Source organism: Fukomys damarensis, unplaced genomic scaffold (genome assembly GCF_012274545.1).
Source record: "Fukomys damarensis isolate Sample0158 unplaced genomic scaffold, DMR_v1.0_HiC HiC_scaffold_21, whole genome shotgun sequence".
Lineage (NCBI taxonomy): Eukaryota > Metazoa > Chordata > Mammalia > Rodentia > Bathyergidae > Fukomys > Fukomys damarensis.
In genome coordinates, this window is record NW_022900933.1 from 30,237,855 (window position 1) to 30,250,475 (window position 12,621).

Sequence of the window (12,621 nt, forward strand, 5' to 3'; positions counted from 1 at the left end):
AGGTCAGTGGCACAGCGCCTGCCTTGCTAGTGCAAGGTCCCCAGTTCAATCCCCGTACCAAAAAAAAAAAAAAAAAAAAAAAAAAAAAAAAAATACTGAGTGGCTATGAAGTTGCAGGCACAGTTCTAGATATCGAGGGCACTGTAGTAAATGTGACAGGCTCTGCTCAAATGGTACTGATACATAGTCGTAACTTTACATGGTCAGATAATACATTCAGATTATTAAATTCAATTTTAAAGAGTCACAGAGAAAATTATGTGAGATCAACAGATGTTTTATCAGTCAGATTGCAGTGTCCTTTTCAACTGTTACTTACATCCTCACATAATTTACAGTGCCTGACACAAATCAAATATGTACTTAGGTAACTGTGCCAAAACTATACAGAATGTAACATATTACAGCTATAGCTTGGGGGGGGCAGTAAATAAATCGGAGGTTGGAATATGCCTAGAAAATTGCACTGTGCCGTACATATTCACCCATCTAAGGAAGGAGGAAAGGTAGAAGCATTAGGCAGAAAAGATGCTTCGGGTTTACGGCCTAAAACACGTACAGCTACCCAGGTAAAACCTCAGCATGCATAAGCTTTTAGGGTAATTTAACAGAAAGTAATATAATAAATCATGAGCAAATACCTAACACTGAAATACTTCTGTGGTCAGTTTATTATATAACTATTTCCTTAGCACCACTGGAAATATTTTAATTCAATTTCCCCATAAATAGAAGGAATTGTCACGAACAGATTTTAAATTCTAATTGTATAAAATATCTATGTTCTACATCCATTCTGTTATAATAAAATAGCGCTGATTATTAGTGAATGCCACTCCTCTAAAGATAACTCCAAAAACATTTCTAGGGCCAACTGCATCAGTACATCAGCACATTTAAAGGTTTATTCCTTTAAAAAGAATAAGCCAAGCTCTTTGTTTTGATCGACCTTTTATTTTCTGACAAAGAATCCAAGAACACAACTTACTTATCCAAAAAGCACCAGCAAACACGGCTGAGAACTGCACTGAAATGGTGATGACAGGGAACGTGAGCAAAGTCAGCCCTTCTCCAGGTAACCTACGGTTTGAAGAGGCCCAGGAACTGCAAGTATAACGTTTAAACCACCAAGACCCCAACACTGTTAATATCACAGCACAGCGCAAGACTAACTGAAGTTCCATAGTCAGAGAACTTGTGTTCCACTTGGCTTTATGGTTTACTAGTAGCACAACTGGGAACAAAGCACTCTCTCTGGGTCTCTTTTCCACTTCGTACGTTTTTTTCCTACTAAGAGCCACATAATGAATAAGATAAACTCAACAACAATCTCATGGAGCTGACATGCTGGTGGTCACTTTCATGGTATGTGACAAAGGCCAAACTAGAAAAAATATACAGGGTAGACCAACTAGGTTCCCTGCCTCAAAGAAAGCAGCCTTGGAGAACATCTCAGCTAAGGGATTGCTCCTAGGCAAATGACATGGGTTACGCAAAATGAAAACGAGAAACCAGGACTCTGGGAAACAGTTATTATGCATGGACTACTGGGCTAAGGAAAGTAGGGGCAAAAAGATGGTGGTGAGATGGGGCCTTAAAGAGGGGGGGAGCAGAGGATTTAGCTCAGTGGTTCCGCCACCTGCATCGCAAGTGCAAGGTTCTGAGTTCAATCCCTGGCACCAAAAAAAAAAAAAAAAAAAAAAAAAAATACTGGAAGTGGTGGCACACACCTGTAATTCTAACACTCCAGGAGGCTGAGGCAAGAAGACCCCAGTCTGGGCAATTTAGCGAATTAATGAGACCCTGTCTCAAAAATTAACTGATTGATTAAAAGAGCTGGGGAGTTAGCTTAATTCAAAGGCAATTTGATTCAATGCCCAGTACCACACAGAAAAAAAAAGTTTTTGTTTACCTTAAGATCAGTGGACAGACATTCAGAGAGTTTTGAACAAGAGTGATAAAACCACATCTAGTGTTCAAGAGTAGTGCTTCAGGCTAGACTGCCTGAACTCAAACCTTGGCTCTGTGACTTACTAGCCACAGGTGCTTGGACAAGAATTGGTCCTGTACCTCCAACTCCTCCTCCACAAAAATTCAAGTAATAGTACTGACTTCATGGGGTTGTCAGGAGTCAAAGGGCCAATATTTGTAAAGCATTTAAACCAGTGAGTGGTACACAGTGTTTTTAAATTTAAATACATTTAAACAATTCTTATTCCAGTGTGGAATGGTCCAGGGAGTGAAGGCAGGAGTAAAGAGGGGAGACTATTTTAAGAAGCTGTTGTAGTAATCCAGGGATGACTATGGCAAGTTAGGTAGTGGTGGTAAAAATGTGAATATAAAGAAACTAATGGACTGCAGAGCTGCTTGTGAGGACGAGATAAAGAACTGAATGGGAACAGAGTCACGGTATGTGTCTATGTTTTGGTTTGGGGAATGATGGTACTATTTTCTCACCTGTGGACATAGGAAAACCAGGTTGCGGGGGGTAAATTTAGTTTTCTCCCCCAAATCTGGGTAATATGCCTGCTTTGTATGTTATTACGGGCATGAGGTGAACTGGTATGACATGTTCCACCTCAACTCTGCTCAAATACTTGACTCACAAGCAACAATATTTTAGGGCACACCATCCTAATAAACAACCTTAAGGATAGAAGAAAAGCTCAAGAGTTGGAGGAATCAGAAATCAGGGGTTCTCTGCTGATCCTGACACAATGGCCTCTCTATATACCTATTTGTTGAAAGGAGCGGCGGTGAATATAACTCCCTGGGCCCCTCACTGAGTGCGATGCCTGCCTTAGTGCTGGCCTACTGCTTATCAGTATCTAAACACTGGGAAGCAAGGATTGCCAGCCGAAATCTGGTCTGGGGGTTTAATGCTTTTAAAATCAGAATTCTGTACTCACTACTATTAATAGTATCTTACATTTTTAAAATAATATTTTAAAGGCAAAAAGTACAGTGCTTCTACTTCTTATTGCAAAAGACTGGAAACAACCCAAATGTCCTTAATAGGGGAATGGTTGAATAAAGTCTGCATACCAATATAAAGAAATAAAGAAGATCTCTACACTCTGCTGGTCAGAGTGATCTTCAGGGCCTAAGATAAATATAGAATGATATGTATTTAAAAAAGAGAAGGATACCATCAACTAATGAAAATGTACTTTAAAAATCTGAAACTATTAGTATATTAGTTCTTTTATTTTGAACATACACCTAATTGTGTTACAGCCCTAGAAATATTCTCTGCACAGAGAAAACAAATACAAAAAACCCTTATGCCTACTGTTGGCACATTAACAGTGGAACAAAAATTTTTCTCTTCCCAATTCTTGTTCCTTTTATTTTTCCAGGTAACATATCCGAATTTCATGCAAAAATTCAAAACACCACAACCCTCAGCATAAGTGGGTTAAATGAAATAACTTCAGTAACAACCTCATGTTAGATTTAGAATGGAAATATCAATATGAATTCATGACACATTGTCCTCTTCCTGGTTATCTGAACTGAAAAGGTCTAGAGCAGTGGTGAGTGGCACACCTATGGCATGCAGGCTGCAGCAGGCTGTTGGTATCACTGAGAGAGAGGGCTAAAAGGTTCACCATCACTGGCCTAGAGGAAATGGCAAGCCAGTAGTGATGATATCCCTAACACCCAGTTTGTGCTTTTAATACAGTTATCCCATTTTCCACTAAGAGATCTGGGTTCCCTGGAACCCAACTCTAGGCCATCAGACAACATCTCAGTGGTGAGCCCTGGACATCTCTTAGGTTAGAAAGCAAAGAAACTATTAAAGATGACCAGGTCATGTCAAAAACACACAGGCACCAACTCAACTAGGCTCCCATTAGCCAAAGATGGGACAATTTCAGTATTAGAAAAATACTATCTACAATGGACTGACATATAAATATGTTAAGAATTCATGAGTTCGTAATAAAACAAAGGTCACAGGTGGTCACCTTTAGAAGTTGCTAAAACTACAACTCATTATTGTAAAAACTGACAAAAGGAATTCTGTCAGCATTCATCCTGTTATTTCCTGCCTAAGTTGTATTTCAGGGTATTCTAATAGTTCTTTATAGAATAACTGATGCTTTAAAAATATAGGAAGAGTGGGGGATGCAGCTCAGTGGCACTGCGACTGACTGGCAAGCACCAGGTCCTCAGTTCAATCCTCGTTACTACAAAAAAAAAAAAAAAAAAAAAAAAAAAAAAAGAAAAAAAAAAAAAAAAAAAAGGAAGAATGATAAAATTAGAATATAATAATTCTCCAACTTTAATGAAATAATGGATTTAAGCACTGAACATAAATAGCTGCAAAAATCATTTTGTGAAAGTTTGATTGATGGGCAGCTTCCTAATGGATGAACAAGGCTGCAAACATATGAACCTACTGCTCAATCTTAATATTACTGGAAGAAAAAACTGGTTAATATATTCTCCTATGATTTCATAGCAAGTGCAGAATACTTCCAACAAGGCATTTTCAATAACAACCACAAAAAAGAGACATGAACCTAATCAGTTCTCGAGATCTAATTACCAGCTTACAGAAAATTTTGGGAGAAGCATGTTAAATGACACCTAGAAGGAAAAAAAAGGTAAAACAAAACCAAAAAACTACCATGAAGACTTGATGGAAAATGTCTCAAGGATAAATGCCCAGTTTCCTCAAACAAATAACAGAAATAAAATAGAAGAGGAGAAAAACTATTTTACATTAACCAAGGGCTAAGAGATTTATCCACAAAATGCAATGAGCATCCTGACTTCTTTCGGATCCTGACTTGAGCAAACCAACTGTAAAAAGCTATTTCTTTTTTTTTTTTTTTCATGGTCACTTATTTATTTTTGATACAAATGTACATGACACACACCTTGACAGTCCACCACTACCACACAGGTAGGAGCTGGCCCCTTGGGGGAGAGGTGGGTCAGGAAGAGCTGGTGGGTGCTGCTGTTGGCCTCTCCAGCCTTCCCAGGCTGCATCCCCAGGGTAGGGCCACCTTAGGTGCAGGTAGTGATTGGTGGGTGCTGGCCTTGCAGAGGTTATGGGGAGGGGCTCACCAGCTAAGTTGGGGACCCCGGGGAGCCAGCCCCAGGTCCTCAGCCTTCTGCCTGGCCAGCACTTTTCCCTCCACAAAGGAGGTAAAGGAGAGATGGAGGGAAGTGGTTTTCCTTTTAAGTTCATAGATTAGGGGTATGAGTGGGGGCTGCGATGAGAAGAGGCAGCATGAGGACCACAGCTGGTGACCTTGTTAGTCTTTGGTCCAGGTGGGGGAGAGGAAGGACCTCCTCCCCCAAAGCTGGTCCCATTGCTCTGGTCCCCTTGCCCTCAAAGCTCCAGATGGGCCAGGCCTCCTGAGTGGCACTGCTGCCCACACACTCACTGCTTTTCCACACACTGGGAAAAGCTGTATTTTGACTTCTAGTTTAATGATACAAAGATATAGTTAATTTCATTATGCCTGATAACACTGATCAAAATTTAGTATTTTATAAAAAGCACTTCTACATACACTACACTGATGCTAGCTACTCACAGAATGTACAATAAATACTAGTTAAATGACAAGAGTAACTGCCCCTGCAAACCTTCAATTGTAAACCTCCCAAAATAAAATAAACCTGATATTAGAGGTCACTATACTCCCTTACCCGCCCGAGTCATAAATTCAAACAAAATAGATCATTTCCAGTTTTCTGTATACATCTCGATTTTTTTAACAGAACTTTGAAGGCCCTAGAATACCCCTCCTTTATCTCTAGTCATCCAAATCCTACCATCTTGAAGATACATCCCAACAAGTTAGCTCCTGCACAAAGCTTTCGTTGAATTTTCCATTAGAAGTTATTATTCCTGTGACATCTGTAACATCTTACCTTGTACTGTTATTTTTTTAGGCTTGCTCATGCAACACATTACTATGTCCTCATTATTGCTCAGTACATCCAGCAAATACTGACCACTTTCTGTATTTTGGACCTGTGCTATAGGCAAAGTATGAGGTATGATTTTAAAAAATGACGACTTTTTAAAAAATTTTATTACAGTTAAGACTCACTGACATTAATCTCCTTCACAATATTTCCCTTCACTTCAAACACACTTATTTCATAATTCTCCCCATTTCTTGAAATGGTTCTGGAAGTCCTCTTTCATGAGTATCTTTAGTTGTGCTATCATGGCTGCCTTGATGTCTTGATTTGATACAAATCTTTTACACTTTGGGGAAGAACCCAAAGTCCCATGGTGCCAGGTCCAATGACTAACATAGGTGAAGACACACTATATACATATATAAAATGTTTTTTTGTACCAGGGACCGAACTCGGGTCCTTGTGCTTACGAGGCAGGCAGCAGACCACTGAGCTAAATTCCTGGCCCAACACCATAATGTTTTTACAAGCCTGCCTTTTTGTTAGATGGCAGCAGCATTCACCAAATATTTTATCACACCACATAGACATCCACAAAAGAAAGCTTCCAGAACTTCGTAAGTGGCAAAGAGGATGGATAAGTGTATTGAAAGCAAAGGGAAGTATTCTGAGAGAGATAAATGACAGTGTGCCTTTCACTGGGATAAAAAATATTAATTTACACATTCACAGTATATTTCAATCACACAGTGTATGCTACAAGGAATGCTGTCCCTAGTCTTGAAATTACAGTCTAGTAAATAAATACTATAGTTACACTATCCACATAAGAAATTATACACAATAATGAAAAGTGTTACAAAAAGAGAAGTATAAGAGCTAAGACAGGATGTAAAGGGTATTAAATTAAATTTAAGCTAAGAATCTCTGATAATTGTATCCTTAAGTGGAAAACTGCAACTAGCGTTGTTAGATCAACTGAAACTGTCAAGTAAGAGCATATGCTTGCAATTAATAGTTAGGTCTTAGGAAATCACAGCAGCTGAGGTCAGTCAACTACAGGAGGCCAGCAGAATCCAGACAAAACAGCAAGCTATAATCAGTTAAGCTGTCCCTGTACCTCATTTCCATTTTCTATTTGTTGTCTGACCACAGTACAGCCCACACGTTCTTTGAACCTGTTCTGGTTCTGAGGACCTCTTGAGTTTAGAATCGTAAATAAAAGCCAATTAAGGCCAGCTGCAGCGATGCACATCCATAATCCAAGCTATTCAGGATGAGAAGGATTTCAAGGTCTGCCTTGGCAATTTAGCGAGAACTTGCCCCTAAATAAAAAAGGGTTGGGATGTAACTCAATGATACAATGTTTGCTTAGCATGCACAAGGCACTGGGTTAAATCCCCAGTACCAATAAACAAAAACAACCTCAATTAGAATCTTTAAATTTGTCCTAATTTTGTCACCACATAAAATGCATGATTCAGGATTAATTTTTACGTGTTTCAATGTTTAACCATGTAACCCTTTTGAGATGTTTGAAGCTGAAACAAAATAAGCAATGCCACAAAGTGGCACACGGTAAGTCCTCAAGAAAAAAATATTCAGTTCTTTTCACTACGTGCCGTGTCCAACAGGAAAGAAATTGATTTGGCTTTGGGTCCTAATCCTTAGCAGCTGACCCGCCAAAAGATAGGAACCTAATGAGCATTTTAGAAATAAGTGAAACAAGTTGGAAATACGAAATAAAAAACATGCAGTATTTTCATCAGGTGTCGCTTTTAACGTGGAGTACCATTATTTTCCTATTAAAGGTAAAGTGAGGCTTGGGCAAAAGGATGGGGTCCAATAGTATGGTAATCTCTTAGCTCCAGTTCCAGGGTCCCTTTTCCGTCTTTCTTGTCCCCACCATAACAGTAAAACCCTAGTCCCAAAAGAAGCCCTGGTGTCCCACACCCGGACAAGGCCCGCAGTCTTTCCCACAAGGCTTTGCAGCGCCGCGGAGAACTCTGGGATACAAAGGGATAAACAAATCCACAGCAACGGCCTACACTTAGGCCATAGAAACCGCCATGAATCTCTCGGTGTGGGTTCTTAGGCCATTTTGTATGCTTACCTTTCCTAGAGACCCCACTATCTGGGGCCTCACCAACGCCCGCAAACGCTGGGAACAGCGCCATGATCACAGGCCTCAATGCCGTTCTCTTCCACGGAAATGGCGCCAGCTAGCAACCGCGGGTTGGCGGCCTTCGCTATCGTGGTGCACGCCGGGAAGTGTGGTTTCATTGGCGTTTCCGGGGGCTTGACCAGCGGCGGGGAGGGGAAGGAAAAGGTGGAACCGAGAGGCGGGGCGCGATGGGCGGGGCGCAATGGGCGGGGCGGGCGAGGTCGGCTTCCTGGTGGATGGTACCTTCAGTCTTTTGTGAGATCCGGAAATGCGGGAAATGGCCAACGGAAGTGTTCAAAAGTAAAAGGGATTAGGAAATTGGAATTTCAGTTCCATTCGTAAACTCTTACCGTCATCTGTTCATTTGTCTACTGGGTGAAATTAATCAAGTTCGCAAAGCTTAAATTTCCTCATCCGCAAGATATTGAGAGGCTTAACAACATATATATGGACTGCTTAGCATTGTGTTTTGCCCAGAAAAATCACTTAACAGAAGCTAGCTGTTATGTGAGTTGTGACTACAAGTTCATCTGCAAACCATTTTTTTGTTTACAGGAAGTCCTTTATTTTTACAAGCAGTCTTTAAAATATCTTTAAAATATTTACAAGCAAGCCATTTAAAAATATCCTAGGATGGATGCAAAGTCCCATCAAGATCAAAGCTCTTTGATAGAAAAATACATTCACCTGTCCAGCGTATTCTTTTTTATATTCTTTGAGACATGGTTTCAGTATGTAGTGCAGGCTGCCCTCGAACTCATAGCCATCCTCTTGCCTCAGCTTTTGCAGTCCTGGGATTACGGGTATGCACCATTATGCCCCCCTAAAGAGTATTCTTGAAAAAAAAAAAAAAAAAAGCATGCTACTACAAATAATAAGGAATTTTTAAAAATTTTTAAAATCATACCATCTAGAAGCAATCTGCCAAATCCAGTGAGAAATTATAGAAAAGTAAGAATCAGTTTATTCAACAAATCAGTGGTGTTGAGGAGGTGGTGTTGAGAAGACTGCAATAGATTAAAAGATCTTAGAGACATATCAACCAAATTCAACCTCGTGATTCTGATTGCACTAATTATAAAAAGATCTTTTACTTTGGTGGAGGAGAGATAGTGAGGTTTTGGTGAATGCTAACCCTATCTCTAAAAGGACTTTTTAGAGGGAGACAGAGAAATGAGGTGGATAGACTATTATACAATATCAAGTAATTCTTGTTCACTCTGTTAGATATACTGATGGATTAATGGCACTGGGATGTCTTTTTCTAGTTCTTGTATGTTAGAGATACATACTGAGGTATTTGCAAATGAAAACAGGTAAGTGGTGATATATTTGTTTGGATCGCAGGGAGCTCAATGAACTTTAGAGTTAGGACACATTAGAGACCAAATATGCAAACCTAATCATCAAATCAAGGAAAGGGTAGACCCTTGGGAAGCTACACAATAATGTGAAGATTAGGATGTCTAAGTCCATATCCAGCATACTTCACACTTTCAAATCCTTGACTTTAAAAGGGACTTGCAAAAGGGGATCTAGCATATGTATACTCTTAAATCTCAGGTTCTACCAAATCTCTGGCAGTAAATTATCCCAATTATCTCAGTTGAGAACATCTGCCTTCATTTCAGGATCCTGAGATGGTAGCCACCATCACCAATGCTTCATATCTTTCTACTTTGAAAAATAAGAATTGAGAATTGATATGTAAAGCTTAAATCTAAACCATAATAATAATGTTTCTGTAGTAAGAAGGAATCAGGGCATATTAGGAGTTTATTTACAAATGTGTAAGAGAATTTGCCATGAGACTCCTTATAAGAACAATTTAAATTATGTAATCACATAACAAATCTAGATTGCTGGTTTAAAGTTGAAATCCTAATGAACTTTAGGCAGAGTTTCAGGATATCTAAGAAATCTAAGGCCTCTCATATTTGTGACTGCAGTTAATTAGCTTTATTGAGGGTATTTGAAGGCTGACAGATTATCAGGTAATTGAAGCACCAGAAAAGGAAATAAATATTAATTTTTAGATGTATATAAAATATATGATTGTGCTAAGCATAGGCCAGCAAACTTTTTCTTAAAGGGGTACATTGTAAATATTTTAGGTTTTATGGATCAGAGGATTCTATCATTGTCTTGAGAAAGCAGTCATAGAGGATAAATATATAAATGACTCTGCATAGCTATATTTCAATAAAACTGTATTTACAAAAACAAGCCTACAGGCTGTAGTCTGCCAACTACAATACTGTTCAATATTATATGAGACAATTAACTCCCTTATAAATTGAAACCAACATTACTCAAGACTCCTTTAAAATTTTTGCTAAAATTTAGACTTCAAATCAGGCACTGCAATCCCAGCACTCGGGAGGCTGAGGCAGAAGGATTGCCACGAGTTTGAGGCCAGCTTAAGCTACATATTGAGTTCAAGGCCAGCCTAAAGTACATAGCAAGATCCTGTCTCAAAAAACAAACAAATGAAAATAGTATGACATCTATGATTTGCTTCAAATTAATACAAAAGGGAGTTAAATGGATACAGAGGTATGATAGAAACAAGATTGGCCCCGGCCTTGATAATTGTTAAAACTGGGTTATGTGTATGTGGGAATTCATACGCTATTGTGTCCTTTTTTTGGTTAAGTATATTGCAAAAATTTTAACCAATAATTAAAACTTTTAAAAAAACAATAGGGGCTGGGGATTTAGCTCAGCGGTTCGGTGGCCTGCCTTGCAAGTGCAAAGACCCAAGTTCAATCCCCGGTACCAAAAAAATAAAAAATAAAATAAAATGGAACAAACAACTGATGCATAAAACAACATCAAATCTCAAAGTCAATATGCTGGGTAAACTAACCCAGACAAAGAGTACTGATGGTTTGATTTACTTAGGCAAAATCCCAGAAAATCCAAATAAATGTACAGTGACAGAAAGCAGATCAGTGATTGCCTAGCTGTGGGACAGAGGGACAGATATTCTCCAGAGGGAAATGGGAATCTTTTTGGGGTAATGGAAGTGTTCTGTGTCTTGATTATGGTATTAGTCTCAGAGGTGTGTGACCATCTGATGTTTTAAAAGCTTAAGAACAAGTGAGGGTTTTAAATTTGTCTTAATAAATGGAACTTTTCCTGAGTAAACGCCTGAGGCTGAATGGAACATGTGGTCTCCGTGGCAACTATACTGAAAATTGAATTTTATACACTTTTAATACATCACAAAATATTCTCCTGTCTACTTTTCCCTAACATTCATAAGTATAAATACTATCCTTGACTAAGAGGTTATAAAAACTGAGAGTGGGCTGACTTGATCATAGCCATAGTTTTTTGGACCTGTAAAAACTTTTTACTGTTGACTAAACAAAGGCAAACCTTAAATGGTCTTTTCTGCATAGAAAAACCACCTCTAAATTTACCACAATTCTATTGTTACTGTTGTTTTATTATTATTATTCTCAACTTCAAACTGGGCATATCTAGTGGCAGGGAATCCCAAAATAAACCAGAAATTATTTCAAATTTTTGTTTAGCTTTTTATGTAGCTTGCCTCAAGGAAGAGAATGCACACTTCAACCTTTTAGCATTTCTATTCTTTGTGGCAGAAATAACTCACGCCAAACATCTCTGGACACTAGAAAGAGTAAGTCTTTTCTCTGAATCTGGAGGAAGAAAAGGAAGATACATGGAGAAGGAAAATAAAAGTACAAGCAAAAAACATGAAAACAAGTTTTGTTTTAGTTGCTGGGAGGTTGATGGTAGATGCAATGGAAAAGTAGTGGGCATGAATAATGGCTAAAAACTGTAGAAAACAGTCTTTGTGTGATGTCAGAAGGAGACATGCTGTGAACAAAAGGGTTGCAGGAGGCTAAACACAAAGTAGGAGGTACCAAACACTTGTTTGTTGGCAAAATAGTGCCTACATAATTCCCACTCATTTTTAGACATGGATATTACATAAAGAAAAAAGACTAGAGTGTCATGGATTTAGCTCAATAGTGCCCTGCCTGCCAAGCAAGCGTGAGATCCTGAGTTTGATTCCTTGTACTGAGGGAAAAAGAAAAAATACTAGGTGTAAATATTGTTTTGCTTAATTAGCACGTTCTTTTCTGCATCCACAAGAAAGTCATGTCACTAGAATGTGGCCTGGATGTCCCAGCCCCACCTGACATGTCATAGTAAGTATGTTGCCCAACTTGGCCAAGTCTTTAGTTGGTAGGTCTGAGCTAAGCCAGGCCAAGTCATGTTCATGTCCAGGAATTTTAGAACTACAACTGAAAAAGTAAAAGCTATTCATTCTTTGTGTTTCTGGGCTTCAAGATGTAACAGCCCAGGAGATGGCTGACAAGCAGAAGAAATCCCCCTGTGTTGAGAGAAGGGGAAAAAACAGGTATGAGTCAGAGAGATGAGTCCCAAGGTTGTAGAACTCTACTCAGCCTTATTTCTATGCTTGAGTTCTTTCTAGGTAGCCAAAGAGCACCCCCACCTCATTTCAAGTAATGAAATGTTCACTTTTTGTCACTTACACCCCAAAATCCTAAATAGTACAAGAAGGA

At 39.0% G+C, this 12,621-nt stretch overlaps 1 protein-coding gene across 2 annotated transcripts in view; it reads right to left on the reverse strand.

Moving 5' to 3' along the window:
- Nrde2 (NRDE-2, necessary for RNA interference, domain containing) overlaps positions 1-8,175 on the reverse strand; it is a 46,737-nt gene extending 38,562 nt beyond the window's left edge. For both annotated transcript variants that reach the window (XM_010616294.3, XM_010616293.3), the window contains exon 1: positions 8,006-8,175. In XM_010616294.3, the coding sequence (XP_010614596.1) occupies positions 8,006-8,069 (64 nt within the window). In that variant the 5' untranslated portion in view covers positions 8,070-8,175. The remainder of the gene's footprint in view (positions 1-8,005) is intronic.
- Positions 8,176-12,621: the final 4,446 nt, after the last annotated feature.